This window comes from Diabrotica virgifera, chromosome 3, assembly GCF_917563875.1.
Source record: "Diabrotica virgifera virgifera chromosome 3, PGI_DIABVI_V3a".
Taxonomy (NCBI): domain Eukaryota; kingdom Metazoa; phylum Arthropoda; class Insecta; order Coleoptera; family Chrysomelidae; genus Diabrotica; species Diabrotica virgifera.
In genome coordinates, this window is record NC_065445.1 from 183869644 (window position 1) to 183893376 (window position 23733).

At 32.5% G+C, this 23733-nt stretch overlaps 1 protein-coding gene across 2 annotated transcripts in view; it reads right to left on the bottom strand.

The window, feature by feature from the left end:
* Nucleotides 1-5063: 5063 nt before the first annotated feature.
* Nucleotides 5064-23733, bottom strand: part of LOC114336198 (nose resistant to fluoxetine protein 6-like) — a 151852-nt gene continuing 133182 nt past the window's right edge. Inside the window, exons 11-14 of one of the 2 annotated variants that reach the window (XM_050645732.1) lie at nt 19653-19833; nt 8711-8853; nt 5314-5434; nt 5064-5227 (exon numbers count right to left, since the gene is read on the bottom strand). In XM_050645732.1, the coding sequence (XP_050501689.1) occupies nt 5154-5227; nt 5314-5434; nt 8711-8853; nt 19653-19833 (519 nt within the window). In that variant the 3' untranslated portion in view covers nt 5064-5153. Of the gene's footprint in view, nt 5228-5313; nt 5435-8710; nt 8854-13439; nt 14109-19652; nt 19834-23733 lie in introns of those variants that run through there. The other variant, XM_050645733.1, reaches the window with a different exon arrangement.

Consider the following 23733-nt stretch of genomic DNA (forward strand, 5'->3'; position numbering starts at 1 on the left):
AAATTTGTTAATAGCTTAAGGGTGTCTAGTCGAATAAACATTGATATATGGGAACACTGGAACAGAGGTAGTTTTAATTGTGGAACAGGTTAAAAATTTGGAATGGTCAGACCACTAAAACGGCACATTTATTTTGTCCGACAGAACAGACTTATACTCTCCGAACAGAGATTAAACTCTCATGCAAAAATCAGACTGCTATTTATCACCTGTCATAATTCCTGTCATTTGACATATTCTACATGTTGCACTCACTAAAATGCCCATTTGGTGATAAATAGCAGTCTGATTTTTGCTCAGATCTTATGAATACGTGGGTTCGAAATTGTGGCTCAGCAACTGATCACTGCCGTTAGACTAAGTTTCGTAATCATAATATTTCTGGTTGGGAAATGTCTGCAACAGGTCCTAACCATTCTAGTGTAATTCGTCAAATTATTCCAGTTACATTTTTACCATTTGATAAGGAAGTATTTAGTTTATATTATGTCTCGTACTTCATAGTATGTTTGTTTGTTAACTATCCCTATACATAGTAGGTTCATTAATTCAGTATTTGGGGTGTTTGTGCAAATGAGTTGTTCTTTTGAGTATATTCCCAAATCTTTCCTTAGGCATTAGTTGTTGTTTAGATTCAGGAATATTTCCTGGATAATTCTATGTATGCGAGAACGCATGAATCTACAGTTTTATTTAAAATTGGTTGCTCATTCTCGTCATATTTTTTTTCTATCATTTATCATTGTGTCATAAGACTTGTAAGTTCAGCATTTGTTCTTTTTCTTTCTTACTTCTTATTACATTATTAGTACTTTGTCTGTGTCTGGTTATCCTCATACATCTGTTGTAGCAACATGCTATAGTTAGTGAATACCAGCACGAATTAAGTTTATGTATTTTCTAGAATACTTTAGTCAATAGACTTTATTTATGTTACTTTTGGTTTAGTTTGGTTACATCTCTGTTACTGTTGCATAAGTGTGACGAACACTGCCTCACACTGTTATTAATTTTTGTTTTGACTTATTTTGGATTATTTAGTTTGGATAGGCTCATATTACTGGATGAGAGTGTATGTAGACCTAATTTATTTATTTTATTCAGTATTATTTACCATTGAATCCAATAATTTAGTCTGTATAGGCTCATATTACCGGATGAGGGTATATGGAGACCTAATTTAGTTAATTTAGTATTAGTGAGAATTGGTCCATAAATTTTCCTGATCGTTCTTCTTTGGATATGCTCTTATATAAATCTGGCGTCCATTGATAGTCCGATTCTGGATTAAGTGTCCGATTCTTCACTTATTTTGTGTATTTAGTTGGATAGGCTCATATTACCGGAAGTGGGTGTACGTAGACCTAATTTGTTTATGTGATTTGGTATTGGTGTGAATGGGTCCATAAATCTTCCTGGTCGTTCTTCTTTGGATATGCTGTAATGAATCTGGTGTCCACTGATAGTCCGACTTTGGATTAAATGTCCGATTCCACATTTATTTTAGTTATTGAGTTTTGGATTCCTTTGGTATGTTTATTATTGGTATTATTTGGCATTGGTGAGAATTGTTCCAAAAATATTCCTGATTGTTCTTCTCTAGATATGCTATTACGAATCTGGTGTCCATTGTTAGTTCAATTTTGGATTAAGTGTTCGATTCTTAACTTATTTTAGTTACTGATTTCTTTATTCTTACTTTGGTATATTTACTTGTGATATGGTGCGAAAAGGCTCACACCTTCTCCTGGTTGTTCCGTCCTTGGATGAACCCTTTATAAATATGATGTCCATGGATAGTTCAATTTTGGTTTTAGTGCCCAATTCGACACTTAGTTATTGTTATGAACTTTAGTGCAATATTTAGTTTTTGTTTTGGTTTTTAAGCAATAAGTATGTCAATATTTAGTGGGAGAGAGTAACATTTTAGTATGAGTTTGAGTCATATATGTATTTCTTTTCCTTTATCCTTAGTTTATGTTTAGTGGTAATCTTGCGAAACAACGTGGATTGTTAGACTATTGTAAATTTAGTTGTTAATATTTTGAAGTTTGGAAAAAAAAAATATTAATAATTTTTTTTTTCAAGTAGAGGGGTATTGTAACGGTTTTACACGTTACGGAATCATTTTTGAACTCTTTAATTATTGTATAATTTATTTTCTGTTGATTTCTTTCAAATTCTCTAATTTTGTCGTAAATAAATATTTACGTGACGTCATACTTCGGGGTACGGAACGTACTCTAGGCCACCTAGTGGCGAATATGACCTTGCGTTCTGAGAGTTTGACGTTCTCCTCTTTGAACGAGAGAGGAATGACCGACACTTGGCTCGTGGCTGTAAGTGAGGTTGGTACCATGAAATGGCGGATGATTTCCATCTAGAGTCTGAATTATTTTGTTCAACATCAAGCAGTTTTAAAGTGAAAAGTTACCACCAATGGTTGTCTGGAGTAAGGAGCCATGTGTGTAACACAACTCCTCTTGGAACCTGAATAAAAATCATCTGGTAAGATTTTGTTTTATAATAATTTTTTTGTTAGCCTTGGGATGTTTTTTTTTTGTTATGGAATATTAGAAATATTAGTTTCATTGTTAAATTTCCTTAGTGAACCCAATAAGTGAAGTATGTAGATTATTTCGATCTTTATTGAATATTTATTAAGGGAAATTATAGGTATATTAATGTGTTTTTTTGGTTTTACATAACCAAACGTTATTGAAGTCCTCAAATTAATATTGAAAATAATTATCATTACTTCTCTGTACGTTTTAAACTAATTGAGCATCCAATATTTTTATAAATTCTCAAGTAATCATCTTTTGACTGGTTCCATACAATTTCATTAAGGTATATATGTATGTATATATAGGATATTTTTATATTAATATAATATCCTCTCATATAAATCATATTCTATATTCAAATTTCAAAGTTAAAAGTCTCTTATCTGAATCAATGTAATTATACTTATTTGTTCATATCTTCAGATTCACAATAGTTCAAGGTTATCTTAGACTAGTTTTGTTCCAGTTAATGGTCGCTTCTTCAGTATTATTTCTTCCATAAAATTTCTCATTTGTTTCTTCTTTTCTTTACTTTTTGCTCATGTTTATATGGGAAATAAAAGTGGGAATGTTTTTTAGCCATTTTGGAAGAAACCATGATGTGAAGTTGTAGCCCCTTTGACCACCTAGGGAAGCCCTATTACAGTTATAGTCAAGTCAACATGGGAATAGGTCATTTGGAAACGAGCTATTGAGCTTTCCAGCTCCTGATTCTTTTTCTACACCTGTACTTACAGGAAACATGGTTCGGCACCCCCCACTGGTGGTAATTTTCTGGGACGCAGCAGTGAACCTTTTGGGAGTAGTTCAAGGAATGTGTTGTTTTTGGGAACATTTAAGTTTTGTGTCTGGTAGTAACTATGAAGTTTATATCACAGACATTTTGGTTGATGTACTATGTTATTAATTACTTTTTCAGATTTAGCTTACCTTTTTTTATATAACATATTTGTATGTTAGTGTATTTAGTTCCCAAACTGTTGTATCTACGGTAAGTTTTTGTGCACAAAGAATAAGCACAGAAAATTAGGTTTTTATACTTTATTGTTAAATTTGGTCAATTTCACTTCATTATGTAAATTTAGGTGGTAATATTATTCGCTTTTTCCCAAATATTTTGTCGTTAATTTACTTCATTGCATTTGCTCGGTCAATTTAAGTCGTTTGTATATTATATTTCTTCGCTTCGATTCGTTTATTTATTAACTTTGATTAATTCATTATATTGTTTTTACCTTAGTCAAGCTTGTCTGCTTATATATTATATTATTATTATTATTTGTCGGGTTTTAATTTAGTTGTACGTAGCAAGTGTACTATAACAATTTGGTAAAAGTCTCATGTGAGTTGTACCCTATATGTAAGTAAGAGGTATGTACTTATATAATTTTGTAACAGGTAACATGATTGTCGTTATCTTGAATATAACATGTTAAAGTATAACTTTCTCATTTTAGAGTCACATTATATTCAATTTGGTTTAACTCAGAGATTGTTAAAAATCTAGTAGTTATTTTTAATAAATGTTTATTCATTTTGTATATCATTTATTCTTATTTCCTTTATATTTTCATATACTTATTTATTTAATATATTTAATATTTGACAGCAGTGTAAGATACCTGGGAGAGTGATCGAAGATTATTTCCTGGCGCCCGTGATTTGTTAGTTTTATTTAATTTGTTCTTCTTTAGCAATTATTCATCTTTATTCCTTTCAGTACATTATTCTTATCTTAATATTTCCCTTCTTAGTTATCATCACGATCTACTTTGAGCTACCGTCTTTGACAGGCATGCAAATTGGCCGTATCCATCCTTGAGTGTCAAGTTGTCGTTCTCTTGCGTCTCTTGCTAGCCCACTCCATTCAGTTTGCCTCTGTCTATTCATACTTTTATTATCAGTCCATCTATTTCTGAATCTTATCATTTTCCCCATACAAGTACTACTGTAAAAGTAGTAGTATTTTCTTACTTCGGCTTCTCAACGTAGAAGCCACACATTTTTTGTTCTATTAGTTACATCTAGAATCTCTTTCTTTTCTTTTCCTTACTTCTGTTGGAGTTTATGATTCTCTTTACTTCCACTCCAACAGAATTTCTTCTTTTTTGTTACATATTTACACCACCATATTAGTGCCCCATATATAATCATATGTCTGATTGCAGTCAAATAATATATTGTTTGTTTGGGCTTGGGTAGGTTTGGGTTTCACACCCCTTGTTTTCTCACATATCCTTCGACATGTCCAAAGGGAAAGCTTTGCTTTGATGGTTATTCTTACCAAATGGGACTTCCATGTAGAACTAAAGAAAACCTCCAACACGGTAAAGGAGGCCTATGTTCCCCGCAGTGGAGACTACAAGATGTGTGATAATGATAAAAAACTTTTTATTTTCTTCAAAAGTTTTATGATCTTGCCTATCATCCATTGCTGCTTTTTCGTCCACCTGTACATCTAGTGGTTATGGCTAATAATAGTAAAAAAGAGATTGATTAGTTTTAATTGTTTATTTGGTTTTACAACTATCTACACAATTATAAATATCACAATAATTTCTCTAAATGAAATACATCTTCAAATCGTTAAGCAGAACTCTCTTCCATCTTCTTGGTACAACTCTCTTCCACCTTCTTGGTATTATGGCTATGATTAACTTCTAAAAAAAGTTCAATTGATTATTATATAGAGTTCACGCTCTGTTATGTTAGGTATATTTATTTGAATTAAAAAGCTGAATCTTACCTATTTGTTTTGTCCCGCTAAAAATATATTTTTCGATAGTTATAATTGGAGATTCAAAAGCTAATGTCCAAAGGAAAGACCATATGAAAGTTTCAATGAAATACCCGCAAAACAGGTAAAACTAAAACAAAAAATATTTTAGATATTTATATGCACGGTGTTTCACTGGGAAACGGAAATACTTGAATGGTGAATAAAGGTCACTGAGGCGGTTCTAGATATACAACACTTATTGCCCCACCATGGCGAAGGTTCTTATTGCGGTACGTGGATTCGGGATGAACACTATATTCGCTGGTTTACAAATAAGCCCGTGAAATAATAAGGAAAAATTGAGAAAATGATGGAGGAAATAATGAAAAAATTGGAAAGCATGGAAGGCAGAGATATGATAATAAGCCCTACAATGTTTAAACACCCCAAATTACATAAAATAACTTGGACATCACCAGATCAGAAAACACATAGTCAAATAGATCACATACTTAGGTATAACTAAAAGAAGACAATCGACAATAAACGACGTTCGAACTTACATAGGAGCATGTGCAGATTCCGATCACTATGTGGTCATAGCAACACTAAGACAAAAGGTTAGAAGAGAAAACAAAAAATAACTACCGGCAACATAAATGGGATACAGACAAACTAGGGGATCTGAACATAAGAAATAAATATGCAGAAAAAGTAAAATTACAACTGATCGACAAAAAAAGAGAGATATATCGAAAATGAATGGAGTATTATTAAGGAAAGTATGAATATTGCAGCAGAACAAAACGTGGGAGTAATACATAATAAAAAGAAAACCGAATGGTATAATGAAGCATGCAAAGAAATAAAAATAAGAAAAATACAGGCGAGAGCTAAATGGATTCGAACAAACAAAATAGAAGATAAAGTATAATATGAAAATCTAAGAAAAAACGCTAAGAAAATAATAAGAAAAAGCAAACGAGAATAGGTAGACAACAAAATGAGAGAGATCAAATAAAAAGGAAAAAAAAGAAATGCGAAAAACTTCTTCAACAAAATTAAGGAAAATGACAATACATAAAAAGGAAAAATAAATGGAATAAGGAACAAAGAAGTAGTGATAATACTGGAAGATGAACAATATAAACAAGTATGGCTGGAACACTTCAGGGAGCTGTTAACAGAGGCAGAAACAGAGAATCAGGAAATAAATGAAGCTGAAGAAAAAGAAGGAAATATGAAAAACAGAAAGGATGAGACAGACGACCCAACACATGAAGAACTAGCAAAACTCATAGAACAAAGCCGCAATGCTAAAGCCCTAGGCAAGGATGGGATCAATTTTGAACTCATAAAATACGGAGAGGAAGAACTGAAGGAGAGACTATATCTACTAATTAGGAAAATATGGAAGGATGAAAAAATACCGAAGGAATGGGAAAATGGGCAGATAATCGTAATACATAAGAAAGGAGACCAACAAACATGCAGAAACTACCGATGGATCACAATACCCAACACAGCCTATAAAATGTTAACATCGGTAATTAATAAACGATTAGCAAACGATCAAAAATGAATAAACATTTTCAAAGCATGATTAGCAAAGGCTACAAGAGAAATAGTCGGGCAATATGAGTGTGGATTCACTCAAGGAAGATCGACTATAGAAGCTATTCACACAATTAAGCAAATAATGGAGAAAGCATATGAACACAGAATAGAACTGGAAATGCTTTTTATCGATTTTCAACAGGCATTTGACTCAATAAAGAGACAACAACTTATATTGGCACTAAAAAACCTGGAGATACCCGGAAATCTTATAAGACTTATTACAATGATTTTGAAGAAAACTATATACGGTCAGTATAAGAACACAAAAAGGCGAAACGGAAGAAATAATTGTAAATAAAGGACTAAAACAAGACTAAAACAATCTTTTAAGACTTATTACAATGATTTTAAAGAGAACTATATACGGTCAGTATACGAACACAAAAAGGCGAAACGGAAGAAATAATTGTAAATAAAGGACTAAAACAAGAAGATGCGTTATCAACTACTTTATTTAACTTAGCATTAGAACATACTATGAGAAAAATAAATAAAGGAAATCTAAGGACGGGTGGTGAACAAGTTATTGCATATACGCGGATCACATAGTACTAATCACAAAAACAAGAAAAATAATGGAAAACATGCTGAATGAAATACTAGAGCAAGGAGAAAAAATAGAATTAAAGCTAAATGAAGAAAAGACAAAAATAATGAGATTTGAAAATAAACCGAAAAGCGGTGTCATCACAATCTGCACAAATAAGTTTGAAGAGGTAGAGAAATTTAAATAACTTGGGGTAACGATTTCCAAAACAGGAGATAGAAGGGCTGAAATCGAAGAGAAGATTATTACAGCTAACAGGGCTTTCCACGCAAACAAAAAATTACTCAAAAGCAAAATAATTACAAAGAAGTCCAAAATTACCATTTATAATACAATAATTAGGCCTATATTATTGTGTGCTGCGGAAACACTCACTATGACAAAAAGAGTGGAGGAGGACTTGAAAATATTGGAGAGGAAAGTGATGAGAGATATACTGGGACCTGTTAGATTGTCTGAAACAGAGAAACAGAATACAGGATTAGAACTAACAACGAAATAAAACAAGAGCTGAAAGATGGAGATATAATTAAGAAAATTAAACAGCACAGAGTTAGATGGTTGGGGCATATATGGAGAGCAGGTAGCGCAACAACTATACACTCAATTTTACAATGGGAACCCGAAGTTAGAAGAACACGCGGAAAACCTAGAATAAAATGGTGACAGGAAGTAAAGGAAAATTTACATAGGGTGAGAATTAGAGACTGGCAGGGAAAGACAGGGGATAGAAAGAAATGGAGAAGCATAGTCAATAGTATCGAGTAGCAGACTGGGACAGATCCCCCAAAAAAGATGGATCTAGATAGCCTTTTAGCGACTCAACCCCACCTGGGGTATTTAGCCATTTTATTTTATTATTATTGCCCCACCATTTTTGGTACACATAATATTATTGTCTCATTTAGAACCCATCAATGTTGAAGCCATCCAGCTCCTTGATACGGAACTGGTTAGAAGACTCAAGAGGAAGAAACCCTTTGAGTTAGTTAAGTGAAAATGGGAGTACATACAGTGCAATGGATGGTACGCGCTACTATTTATGCAATAAATTAACAGCACCTAAGTAATGAGTTTGTTCGTGTTCGTAGTCTTAAGTTTTTAGTAGTAATTTAAACTAGAAAAAAGTTGCTCACTGATCATACTGTTTGATCAGATTGTAATGTTTTTAAGCATCTCATTGGTGTATATTAAATAAAAAAATAAAGAAAAAGTGAAAAATTGTGTTTAAATTTATTTAGACATATGTATCCTTACCTCCACGTAGTCGTTAATGTTAAATTTCGTCCTATTACTAAGGGCGAAATGTCCGAGAACCAAATAATGTAGTAAGTACATACTATATGTTAATTTGGCTCCTACTTGAAAGATAGGAAGACATAAGATCCAATTAACGATACCTATAAAGAAGAAAATATATTTTGTCAAAAGTTTGTTTGTGCGACTTTTGAAAAACAGGGTTTTTTGGAACTTTAAGGGGGTTGGCCGAATTTTTGAATATTCTAAAGGACTCACTTAGTTCAAACATAGTCATATAATAATACAGTCGAACCCGCTTATTGGAATAGCGTTCGTGACAAGCAAAAGTATTCCTATAACAGGGATATTCTAATAACCGATCGTTAGTGGCTGGTGAAAAGGTTTCGGGGCATCAAATTTCTATTCCTTAAACCGGGATATTCTTATAAGCGGTATTCTAATAAGCGGGTTCGACTGTACCTAGACTGCGCGCTGCAATCTAAAACTCTGCGAAAATTTGAGAGCGAAAAATGTCAACAGGGTATGCATTACTTTCTAATCGGCGGGATTTATCTAATCTGCGGCAGTGAGCAAGTCACATGTCACAAGTCAAGTAGAATGATATTCTAGTAATGTTTACATATCCATACCAGTGAGAATTTTACTACACGTAATTTGCCGTGTAAAGACAGAAAAAGTAGGAATAGCCGTAAAATATTTGCGAATTATGTACCGATGGCCTTAAGATTTTTCGGATGAACGTCAATATTTAATGCTCCCAGCGGATAGAGAGGAGTGATCTACCAGAGTATTGATATAAAAAAACTCCACTGGCTCTTGGTGTATTTATTTAAGACCAAACCGTCCGCCGGTGATCAAGTATTGATCATCACTGATCAAGGATTGATATTTTATTTGTGTTTTTGTACATAGAATTTAATTTTATTTTATTATTTATGGTACATTCCATGACAAAAAAACTCAGACAAAAACTTTTGGATCTCCTATTTTACTGAAGCTATAGTCCGTCCGCTATAACTTTTCCCATGCGGTACGATTCATTTTCAATCAAATTAAGTCAAAACAGAAAGTGAAACGTACGCCGATGTGTGTAGTATGTAGTATACAGTATACAAAATGTATATACACATCGACGTTGATTTCAATTTATGTTTTGACTTAATTTGATTGAAAATTAATCGTACCGCATGGGAAAAGTTATAGCGGACGGACTATAGGTTTATAGCTACTGCGGAACATAAAAATCAGCTCAAGCTGAAGCATTTAAACCTGAACAGTCTTCTTTTTTTTTCTCAAAATATCACTTTTAGCGATTTAACAGTGATTTGGTATTTATTTAAACAAATTTGTGTATTATATCATAAAGTATCAATGAAACATTTTAATTTTTTAATAGAAGAGACCCAAAAATGTCATAATAAGGCGCTATAATGTTTTTGATCAAATTTTAGTGTAGAAAACGTTAAAATACCGTTTTTTTACAGTTTCCTCCCTTCCCAAAATATGTCATCTACGATTTTTCTAAAAATTTGCCCACATATAGCTAAAATACAGGACTTTAAGTGGTTAAAAGAATTTTAATAGTTTTACAATACAAAAAAAGTTACGTGCAATAATATCAGACCCAAAAGTATATAGCCCAGTCGGGATAGCATGCCGAGCTGTCCAAAATTTTATTTTTCTAATCTTTAAGGGGTCAATAGTATTCTAAATTTAAAATCGCGAATGAAATGTGCCAATACATTAGCCGCCATCTTGATTTTAAAGGAGAACCGTTCTTGCTCAATATCTGCGCCATTTTCAACTTTTTGACAAAAAGTGTAAAGACTGAGATTGTTGAATATACGATTTCCTATAAAATATCTTTTAAGGGGGTATTAGTACGCTATGGTCAAAATAGGTGGCCAATTTTTAAACTAACGTTTAACAGTTCTTTGAATAGATGGCAGCACGTACATATATTTTATTATTAAATTTAGTTCTCTGAACGACACCGCATTGATGCCATGTATTGCAACTTAGGCTCGGCACATCTCGACCTTAATCGTACTTTGTATTTACAGACGACAGTTGTTAATCCTTTCTTTACCTGCCTAGGGTAAATTCTCATTAATAGATACTAAACGTTCATTCATTTGGATATAGTTTATTATTTAATATTGTATTATACGGCAATTCGTAATTCTTTACCTGCTCAAAAGGATTTATTTCAAACTAAAGAAATTTGCAATTATTTGAAATACAAGTAAGTGCCTATCTAAATGACCAAAAAAGAATTATGCTAATTCTCAGAATGAAGATCGAGTATAAAATTAGTATTTTTAATAAATGTAAAATATGTAAGTCAATTGAAAAACAGAGTCACTACAATAACTTTTTTCATATTGAATGTTTTTTCAACAGGGAAAGTTCTTTCCTCGGAAAATTTCACATTTTCATTTCATTTCTCATTTCAACATGCGAGGCAGAATAATAATTAGCCTAATGAACCACTTACTTAAAACATTTTTAAAAGTAATATACTGCAGAATACCTATATAAAAAATGCGAAGAACAAGTATCACGGACAAAGATTTGATTCCGCAATGCCTTGCCCTTAGGCACCCGAGAGGCTCTATTGACTGTCTAAATGCTATATATTTGTTTTATCGACTACAAAAAGGCATTTGATAGAGTACAACATGATAAGCTGCACATACTCATAAATTATCTTGGAGGAAACTGGATTAGATGATAGATCTAAACAACATTAGATATGCCGACGACGCAGTAGTTTTTGCAGATAGCCTAGATGATTTGCAAAGAATAATGTCGCGCATATAAGACATAAGTAGTGAACATGGAATTTCAATACGAAAAAAAAAGAAAGTAATGGTAGTCATTAAGAGCGAAATATATTACATACACGGCTTTTGGTTAACCAACAACCAATTGACAGAGTGGACAGCTACACATACCTTGGTACCTACATAAACAGTCAATGAGACCACTCTAGTGAAATAAAACAACGCATAGGAAAAGCGAGATCAGCGTTCATAATGATGAAGTCTCGTTTCAGAAGTCACATTTACCACTTTTAACAAAATTTCTATTATCAGATCCTATGTATTTTCTAGATTATTATACTGAGTAGAAGCCTGGACTCTTTCCGAAACTTCTTTAAGAAAACTCAAGGCATTCAAGATGTGGTATTACAGTCGCATTTTAAGAATTTCGTGGATGGGTCGTGTGACTAATGTTGAGGTCTTACGTAGAATGGGCAAGGAATGCGAGATTATTAACACACATTATTATCAAAGAGCGCAAAGTAGAATATCTTGGCCATGTTATGAGGAATGAATAGAGATTGCCGCTACTCATTCTTCAGGGCAAGGTATTGGGAAGAGAGGACCAGGTAGAAGAAGAATATATCTGAGAAACTGGTTCAATACCTACATCGACAAACAGACTATTCCGAATAGCAGCATGCAAAGTTAGGATAGCCATGCTGATCGCCAACATTCGGAACGAATAAGCACCGTGAGAAGAAGAATATCTCATTTTAAATTCTTCTTCTTCATGTGCCTCGTCCGTTGCGGACATTGGCACGTTAGTCCAAACCATTGGCGTAAGTTTTGAAGCCACGAGTGTCTTCTTCTTCTGGGTCCACGTTTGCTTTCTATTTTACTCTGTATTGTCAGTGGCAGTATACGATATTTATCATGTCTCATAATATGTACGAGGTATTCAGGTTTCCGTTTCTATTGTGAAACAGATTTCTCATTTTTGTTTTCTCCTCAGCGCAATACCTCTACGTTGGTAGTGTGAGTCGTCCAGGACATTATTTGAGGATAAGTCGGTACACCCACATTTCGAATACCTCTAGCCTTTTCGATAATGTTTCCGTTATTGTCCAGGTCTCTGCTCCATACAACAAGACTGGAAATACATAGCATTTTAGCAGCCGTATTTTTAGTGGGACAGATATGTCGCAATGATTGAATATATTTCTCATGTTAAATGTAGCTCTGGCCTTTTCAATTCTACATCGTATTTCGGTTGTTTGATCCCATTTCTAGTTGACGACTGTTCCAAGGTATACATATACTTCTACGTGTTGAATTGGTTTTTTATTTTCAATTGTCTGGCAGGTTTTTGAGTTTTGCTCACCAATGTCCATTTTTGTTTTATTTATGTTGATGGTTAAAATCTCTTTTTTCACTCGCTCTTTGTAGGTACCCGGGTATGACAGGCCTGTCGATACTGCTAGCAACCACAACTGTATCGTCTGCATATCGGTTTATCTAATTATTACTCCAGTAAATTTCAATATTTTTTTTCACTTACGGAAATATTTGACATAAATTAATCAATGATTATACAATATTGTTTTGTCTACAATTTTTTTATTAGGATAATGCCTCAACAAATACTAATGGCCATTGGCATGTGTAATGTGTGTAAAAATGTCGACGTCATCGTCTTTACAAAGAGACGCTAATTGTATCCGAACAATGCATTATTTGCGGCCCTATAAAAATTAAATTTGCCAGAAAGTGAATAAAACTGAAATTGTTTTTAGATCCGCCCCACATAACATACTAGAGCTTACTTATGTTATTTATGTATTAGGTATGTCAAAACTAGTATAATCCCCCAGTAAACACTTTGAGTCATTTTGAACCTCGTTTAACTTTCAACCATTCGTATAACGTCACGGTTTCAAGCATAAAACATGTATATTTGTATTGTTAAGACACTGTGACGTTATACAATCATGATTGAAAGTGAAAGTCAAACAAGGTCCAAAATGCGTACTGGGAGGGGGTGGGGCCACTTTTCTAAACAAAACCGCGTGATTCATCGTATTTCCGTGGTTACAAAACTCGTTTTCAATTGTTTGTAGATTTTCTTAAAATCCGGCAAACGCGCATCTGTCTCCATTTAATACATCACTGCTGCCATCTACTAAATGACACGTGAACTCATCTTCTCATCTATTAAGTGACAGCGGAACTAATTTATCACTAGAAAAATGCCAACTTATTGCTGTAATTTCAACAAAATCCCCAGATTGCAGCTTTTAACTAAAATTTTTACTTTTAGGTACAGTTAATTTAAAAATTATGGCAGTATGGACAATGAAATTTTGTTTAAAATAAAGCTTTTTGCATAGTTAATCGTTTCTGGTAGTTATTTTCCACCCAAGTTCAAAAATTATTATGCAAAACGAATTTTTATAGCAAGTTACTAAGTAAGTTATGACATGGACTCCTTTAAGTACAGTTATAAAAAATATACTGCTTTCTTTGGAAATTTTAACTAGATACTATTAAAATAGAAAGTCTACAGTTCACGTACATACCTCTAAGTTGAAGATTGGTTTTGAAATAGTGACGGTAACTGTACCTAAAAACTATATAAATTTTAACATTGTGTCATACCACCTTAACCACTTAAAGTACTGTGTTTATAGTCCATGTGGTGAGACCGCTCCCGTCTGAAAAAGTTTCTGATTCGGTTTCTTTGTGGATTCCTATTAAAAAATGTCCCCTTTAAACAAATCTGAAAGGTGCCGGGCGGAATTTTTGGGCAGAAATTGTTTAAACAATTTTTTTAAACAAATACAAAAGATCATGTTTTTTTTTGCTCTGGAACATATATTTTTAGATTTTTTGAGTCAATCTAAACATCTTGTAATTTTTCTCAGAAATTGATAGTTTTGGAGTTATAGGCGATTTAAAATCTGAAAAATGCGAAAATACGCATTTTCGAGGCTTAAAAACTCATATTTAAATTAGTATTTTTGAGGTTTCCAGATACTTAGATTGAAGACTGAACATTCAGCTTCAAGATTCTGAAGAGTGATCGCGTCTAACTTTAATTTATACCGTTGTGTTTTATTTGTTAAATATGCGTGTTTATCCGATTTTTTTGCCGGTGCGGCGCGCTCAATTTCAAAAATCTCCTATCTTCCTCCCAAAAATATGCTTTCTAGATTCTTTGGAACATTCTAAATAAAATAAGTATCTTGATATTTTTCTCAAAAGTTAATAGTTTTTAAGTTATAAGCGATTTAAAATCCGAAAAATGACAAAAAACGCATTTTCGGATTTTAAATCGTTTATAACATTAAAACTATTAACTTTTGAGAAAAATGCCAAGAAACTTATTTTATTTAGAATGTCCCAAAGAATCTAGAAAAAATATTTTTCGGATGAAAATAGGAGATTTTTGAAACGGAGCGCGCCGCACCGGCAAAAAAATCGGATAGACAGGCATATTGAACAATAAAAAAAAAAAACAGTATAAATTAAAGTTAGACGCGATGACTCTTCAGAATCTTGAAGCTGAATATCTATTCTTCAAATCTTCAATTTAAGTATCTGGCAACCTCAAAAATATTAATTTAAATATGAGTTTTTAAGCCTCGAAAATGCGTATTTTCGCATTTTTCAGATTTTAAATCGCCTATAACTCGAAAACTATCAATTTCCGAGAAAATTTACAAGATAACTTTCTTGTTCAGAATGACCCACAAAACTCAAAAATAGGTATATGTTCCGGAGCAAAAAAACGTGATCTTTTGTATTTAAAAAAAAAAATTGTTTAAAAACAATTTCTGCCCAAAAATTCCGCCCGGTACCCTTCAGATTTGTTTAAAGGGGACATTTTTGAATAGGAATCCACAAAGAAACCGAATCAGAAATTTTTCCAGACGGGAGCTGTCTCACCACATGGACTACTATATGTGAGCAAATTTTCAACCAAATCGAAGATGATGTATTTTACCCGTGTTGAGCTGGCCCCCCCTCTTAGAAAAATATGTGAGCAAATTTTCAACCAAATCGAAGATGATGTATTTTACCCGTGTTGAGCTGCCCCCCCCCCCCCCCCCACTTAGAAAAATTAAAAAACAAATAGCGCTGATTTATGAGATATTTATGAGCTTTCATATTCCGCACAACAGAAATTTTGAGCTCGTTACACTGAGCAGGAATTTAATATTTTATTGGGGGGCTGAGTCAGCCCTCCACTATTTAAAAATAGGAATATTGAATCGATCTTTGCCATAGAATTACGAGCAATTTATGAGCTCTTGAAATGATATAGTTTCGATTTTTAAGCTCATCCCCTTTACCCCCAAACAACCCTATAATTGATTTAACTTAAGAGAAACATGCTGAAAAAAATTAAAATATATCGTATCGCGGATAAAATTCCTATAGCTTATATATTCTAAGAATAAACTCTTAAATCACGCGCATTTCGATTATTGAGCTACAACCCCTTCGCAAGAAAACCACCCCATCTTCTCGGCTTAAGAGAGAGTTGTACTTAAAATGCATTAAATTAATTATTTGGCGACTACATATCATTTAATAATTTATGAGCTCCCAAAATACGCGCATTTAGACCATTAAATTGCAATTCCTTTTGTATAGTGCAGTCACTGAAGGTAAAAATCAACTTTTACCTTCAATTTTGGTGAACTTTCATCGATCTTCACGAAAATTGGTGAGTGGTTATAGGATACTTCAAGAAACAATGGTGACATGGTGCTACCTTGCGCCTTTACCCTGAGAGTGGATACCGCCCCTTCTCGTGGGTGAAAATTATTTTATTAAAAATAAATCCACAAATCGATAGAAGGGCAAATTATAAGCAGAATTTGTTATATAAAGTTATTAAAATAAATCAATACTTTTTGAGTTATTGAAGATCAAAGATTTTAATTTTTCGTGAAAAAATGCATGTTTTAAAGCGGTTTTTCAGACATCACTTAAAAATTGTAAGTTTTTACAAAAAAGTTATCATTACCAAAATTAAAGCTTTGGAAAACCTTTTGTTATTAATTCAAAGGAAGTTATAGATGTATTTTTTTTCGGCGAGTACTCAAATCTAATTATTCAAGCCTAATTAACAGAAAACCGATGCATTTTATAAAATATACTTAATATACATTTGTCAAAGTATTCAGAAATACTTATTAAATGAGCACCGAAAGAAGTTAATACGATCAAAGTTAAGCAAATGAACATGAAAATAATAGGACTTTTTCAAATTTTTTAGTAAAAAGTGAAAAATAAAACGAACGCCATTTCCACAAAAATTAAAATCTTTAGTAATCCCTATAAGACTCTATTTATTACTTTAGCATAATAAATGACCTTAAACATTTTGACCGATTTAGAATGCATATTGTTAAAATATATATATATGATTTAATAAAACGAAACTTTTCAAATTTTCGTAAATTATTTGCTTTTGATAAAAACTCCAACAATACTCGATATACGTAAAAAATTCTAGATAGGTAACGAAATTTGAGTTTTTTTTATTAGCAAAGATTTTACTTATCTTTTGATTTCTGTATGAATCAAAATAACCAAGATAGAAAACGTTTAAGTCTAAATTTTACTGCGAGAACAATGTAACCCTTTAACCTATCATCCTAAAAAATAAAGTATTTAAAAGATTAAATGTAATACAGTTTTATAGCTCTTGAAATTACCTTTCAAATAGCTGTATGTGCCTGATACCATAAAAATTAACAGAGTTATTCGAAAAAAAAAACAAAATTGTTTTTTTGGAAAAAGTTTTGGAGTATAAATTTTGATGCTATCAACTTTTTCTGGAGCTCATTTGATAAGTATTTCTAAGTACTTTGACAAGTATTTAGTAAGTGTTATAAAATGCATCGTGTTCCCGTTATTTAAGCTTGGATCCTTAGATTTAAATACTCGCAGAAAAACAATATCAATACATATTCAATTACCTATAACTTACTTTAAATTAACATTAAATGGTTTTACAAGTAAGGAATTTATTATAGTTTATATTAGCTTCAATTTTAGTGATGAAAACTTTTTTGTAAAAACTTACAGTTTTTTAGTTATTTATGAAAACTCGCTTTATAAAACATGCTATTAAAGCATGCATTTTTTAACAAGAATTAAAATATTTGATCTTTAATAACTCAAATAGTATTGATTTATTTTAATAACATTATGTAACAAATTTTGCTTAGAATTTGTCCCACTATCGATTTGTGGAGTTATTTTTAATAAAGTAATTTTCACCCCCGAGAAGGGGTGACATCTACCCTAGGCAAAATCTGCAAGTTGGTACCATGTTATTTTTGTTTCTTGAGGTGTCCTCTATCCACTCACCAATTTTCGTGAAAATTAATGGAGGTTCACCGAAATCGAAGGTCGCAGTTGATTTTTACTTTTAGTGACTGCATTATAGAAAGAAAATTGCAATTCAATAATTGAAATGCGTGTATTTTGCGAGCTCATAAATTATTAAACGATATGTAGCCGTCAAATAATTAATTTAATTCATTTTAAGTACAATTCTCTATTAAGCCGAGAAGATGGGATGATTTTCTTGCGAAGGGGTTGCAGCTTAATAATCGAAATGCGCGTGATTTAAGAGTTTATTCTTAGAATATAAGCTATACGAATTAAACTACTATTAACTATTTTGGAAAAACTTAGTTTTTCAGTGATTTACGAAAAATCGCTTTAAAACATGCATTTTTTTCACGAATAATTAAAATCTTTGAACTTTAATAACTCAAAAGGTATTGACTTATTTTAATAACTTTATATAACAAATTATTCTTATAATTTGTCCTTCTATCGATTTGTGGAGTTATTTTTAATAAAATAATTATCACTCCCGAGAAGAGGCGGTATCCGTCCTCAGGGTAAAGGCGCAAGGTATCACCATATCATCTTTGTTTCTTGAAGTATCCTATAACCACTCACCAATTTTCGTGAAAATCGATGAAGGTTCACCGAAATTGAAGGTAATAGTTGATTTTTACCTTCAGTGACTGCACTATACAAAAGGAATTGCAATTTAATGATCTAAATGCGCTTATTTTGGGAGCTCATAAATTATTAAATGATATGTAGTCGCCAAATAATTAATTTAATGCATTTTAAGTACAATTCTCTCTTAAGCCAGGAAGATGGGGTGGTTTTCTTGCGAAAGGGTTGTAGCTCAATAATCGAAATGCGCGTAATTTAAGAGTTTATTCTTAGAATATATAAGCTATAGGAATTATATCCGCGATACGATATATTTTAATTTTTTCAGCATGTTTCTCTTAAGTTAAATCAATTAAAGGGTTGTTTGGGGGTGAAGGGGATGAGCTCAAAAATCGAAACTATATCATTTCAAGAGCTCATAAATAGCTCGTAATTCTGTCGCAAAGATCGATTCAATGTCCCTATTTCTAAGTACACTAAAATATTAAATTCCTGCTCAGTGTAACGAGCTCAAAATTTGATGTGCGGAATATGAAAGCTCATAAATAGCTCATAAATCAGCGCTATTTGCTTTTAAATTTTTGCAAGTGGGGGAGGGGGACAGCTCAACACGGGTGATGTATTTAGGGAATGGAGAAAAATGTAATAAACGGAATTTAGCGTTTTCTACACTAAAATTTGATCAAAATGAATCAAAATAACTTGTTATAATGCCTTATAGTGGCATTTTTGAGTCCCTTCTATTAAAACATTGTTTTTTCCACTGATACTTTCTAATAAAATTAACAACTTTGTTTAAATAAATAGCAAATCACTGTAAAATCGCTAAAAATGATATTTTTAGAAGAGAAAAGAAGAAGACTGTTCGGGCTTAAATGCTTCAGCTCGAGCTTAGTTTTACGTTCCGCAGAAGCTATAGGTACACCAAGCTTCAGACAAATCGGAGATCCAAAAGATTTTTGGATCCAAAATTGAGTGGTTTTAAATGGAATCACCATTATTTATTCAGAATATATTTTTATTTTAATTAAACTTGAGTTGCACTTATTATAGTGTCTAACAGAGCTGCCCGTCAGAACATTTGTAACCAAACTAATTACGGGAAAGAAGAATGAATGACTTAACATAAAGATTTATAAATAACATGATGGTACTGATGGTATAATAAAAATAATTACCTCCATAGCCATGGTAACAAGAATAGACTATCCAGCATAGTCCAATAGCCCAAATGACTCTACTTAAGGCGTAATATAATGATTTGTTGGTTCTGTTAAAATGCATTTCTCCATCATCGGTAAAAACAAATACTGCAAACATTAGACCTAAGACTAAAATCCATATCAGAAGATTCAATTTCTACAAAAAAAAGTTCATAAAATTACACGCATGGAAAAAATATGGAATATTTTGAAATTGAAAACAGTTGCCATTGAAACTGTCCTTTGAACAGTATGTTTTTGACCAGCATGTTTTTGACTATCGATGCGATCACTTGTGTGTGTTTTGTTTTGTTTGTTATCGCAGTCGCCTTACTCAAACGTGTTAAGTTGTTTTTTGTTTTGGATTATTGTGTAACTAAACTCGTGTAAGTGTTTTACTAGATCTGTTTAACTATTCAATATTGTGTTTACTATTCAACGACCTAGGTAAATATTTGTATATTTAACCTTGACCACCATGACGTGCAATAATTGTGAAATTTACTTAGCTGAATTTTCCGAAAACGAAAAATTTAAATTGCGTTGCCATGAAAATTGTAAACGGTATTTTTGTATGAAATGCTCGGGTCTCAATAAAACAACGACAAAAACTCTACTGGACCCAAAAAAATCCTCATTTAAGATTTTTTTGTACATTATGTGACTCGCCTAGCCTCAGATATTTAAATGAAAAAATAAATAATTTATCAAAAAATCAAATATCACAAGAGAACTTTGACATTTATCAAAAAATCAAATACCACAAGACAACTTTGACGCCTTAATTCAAGTTACTAAAAAACTAACTGATAATTTGTTTGTTTTTATCGAGACATATGCTTTATTAAAGAAAAATGACGGCAAATTAGACTATCTTACAAAAAAAAATGACGAGATCCATAAATTAAATAGCCTGCTAAATCCTGAATATCTTTTAAAATCGATAAGGCAAATGGAACAAGATATCTTTAATATATCGTCAGTTTTCTTCGACTGTTCCAAAAACATTGTATGTGGAGTACCACAAGGTTTAGTATTGCAAAAATTTTGCAATTTATTTGCAATAATTTAGGCAAAATCAGTGCGGACATGTAACGGTTACTTTTCATACCGGTTCTAAGTGGTACTGAGTACAAATACTGATTACAAAATACTGATGTATCTGATCCTTGTACTGAATTGAGTTGGCAACTTAAAATCGGTGTTTCCGTACTTGTAACTAGTAACGTTTTAAAAATATCTGACACGTCCCTAGTAGTCGTAGCGGTATGACTTTCGAAAACATCGAATTTGATCATAAGCGGGTGCATAAAACGATATTTTACACTGAGTATTTTATTTCTGCACATAATACCTACATATTTAAAATAATCTCTCCCCTACTGCTCGGTCATAACTCATATTCCTCAATTTACTGCTCGAATCACAATCATTTACAATTACTGCAGGATCGCAATAATTTACAATTACTGCAGGTCATAATTCATATTCCCCCCGCTACTGATCGGTCATAAAAAATAACACTATTTGTAATAAACAAAAATGTAATATGCCGACAAGTTGAATTTGAGGGTAATACGATATTTTTATCGATCACGGTTTTAAGTAACATGAATATTTTCTAATAATGTGTTTTTGTAAAGGCATAACTTTGATTATTAATTTCTTATAGCCGCTTATTTAGTCTACCAAAAGTTATCAGAATTTAATGACAAAGACAACGCAGTTTTCACTCAGGGTGTTGACTATGTTAATATTTTTATTTATCATAATAAATTGTACTTAGGTACCATCCGTATTCATTTCAGATACGTCCACCTCGCAAACAAAAACAAGTAAAGATAAATATCTGGCGGTGAGTCACACGTCCCACGGCCCAAGAAAACTGTACACCGATGACAAACGTTCCCAAGCTTGACCTGCGAACGAGTGAACTGATAGTAGGATGCGCAGAACTGTCTACGCAGTTAGCCGGCGCATGTTGTGTTTGGCTTAGGTTCAATTTGCGCCGGGCCTTACGGCGCCGTAAATTATCGCCCGTGTGGCCTTTCGCTTAGCCGGAAAATGTTCGATCGGATTTAAATCCAGGCTATGAGGCGGCCAATACAATCTATCCAAATTGAACCTCATCAAGGTCATCATTCTTCTGTTTTTTCCTGTTTCGTAAATAAACGTAACGTTATTTTTTCTTCTTCCTTATTGGCTTTGGATTGCTTGATCCATTCAGCCACAATAGATGATAAATTAATGTTTGCTACAATATTCCAAATATAATAAACAATTAAAGTTGATAAAAGGTTGATCTCATTCGAACCTTTGAGGAGACAGCTTTTTTCTCGTGCCTTTAATAAAATTTAAAAGTAATAAAATAGCAATTAGTGATACTGCCAGCATTTTAGGTAAGAAATAAAAACTCCATTTTAAATAATATAAAACAAAAATAATGATCATTTTTATTGTGTATATAATTAATAAGCAATAAAATGCAAGGAACCAGTGGTGGCGGTTACCAAGCAAATTATATTATTCCAAACGTTACTACAAACCAAAATCAACCCTACTCGCACAATGGATATCCCCAGCAGTTTCAAATACATCCTAGTAACGTCTTTCAAAATTTGAATGATCCAAACCAACATTTACAATACGGTTTGCAACAACAAATGCAACCTTCGTTCCTTATGCAATACCAACCACCAATATGGCAACAACCGATGGAAATACAAAATGGACAAATCTCCGATCAGCCGGCATACCAGAGTACATCATCGTCTCAAACTGGAAATATACGCAACATAGGAAAGAATCAACACCTTAATAATACTTCTAGTCACTCCATCGAAGTTTCTTCGCCAAACCAAGATGGAGAAAATGGCGATGTAGATACAATTAAACACTATGAAATATACGAACCAAATGAATTCCAAACAGTAGAATCGTATAAAGGAAAACGGAAAAGAATAAACAACAGTCCAACGAACCAAGCAAAGGCAAAACCACGCATCGAAGAAAATAATACTGTCAAAATAAATAATCATTTTGAAGTATTAAATGAAATCCACGATGAACAAGAAGAAAAAGAAAATGATGTTCCTGTCAAAAAGGAAAAAATTCCACCATTTATTTTATACGGAGTTACCAAAGAAGTCCAAAAACTTTTAGGCTTAATAAAATCAGCAACAGTGGATTTTACTTACAAATTACTAACGAACAATAATATGAAAATTCAACCAAACACAGTTGAGAGTTATAAATTATTTAAAGAAACCCTGGATGCTAACAAAATAGTACGGCATACCTACAAATTACCAGAGGAAAAACTATACAGAGTTGTGCTAAGGAATCTTCATCATAGTACTCCGCAAGGTGATATAATAGATGTCTTAAAAAAACAAGGACATAACGTTAAACACCTAATGAATGTAAAAAATCGGGCAACAAATGAACCACGTGATCTCTTCTTCATAGATTTAGAAAAAAAGCAAAACAACAATGATATATATAAAATAGGAACTCTGTTAAATGCAGTAATTCGATTTGAAGCCCCAAGGAAGAAACAAACTATAGTCCAATGTAAAAGATGCCAAAATTATGGTCATACACGAAATCAATGTACACTACAATACAGATGTGTCAAGTATGCTGGACAACACGACTACCGTAAATGTACAAAGAAGAAAGAAGACGGAAAATCAGCAAAATGTATTCTATGTGGGGGCGCTCATCCTGCGAATTATAAAGGCTGTCAAGTCTACGTTGAGTTATTAAATAAAAGATTTCCAAAGAACACGAACAACAATAATAATAAAAATGAATTCCAAAAAACCGAATCAATTTATCCATCTACATCGCAGCAATATATTGGCCCTAGACCTACGTCAAGCCCGAACCAACCAAAAACTGGATTAACATATGCACAAGCTACATCAAAAAATATAGCTACAAATGATATCTATTCATATCTAAATCAACAAAACATGTACCTGCAACAACAAAATTTATTTCTCCAACAAACTTTGGAAAAACAGCAAAAAACCATAAATGAACTTACACAAGA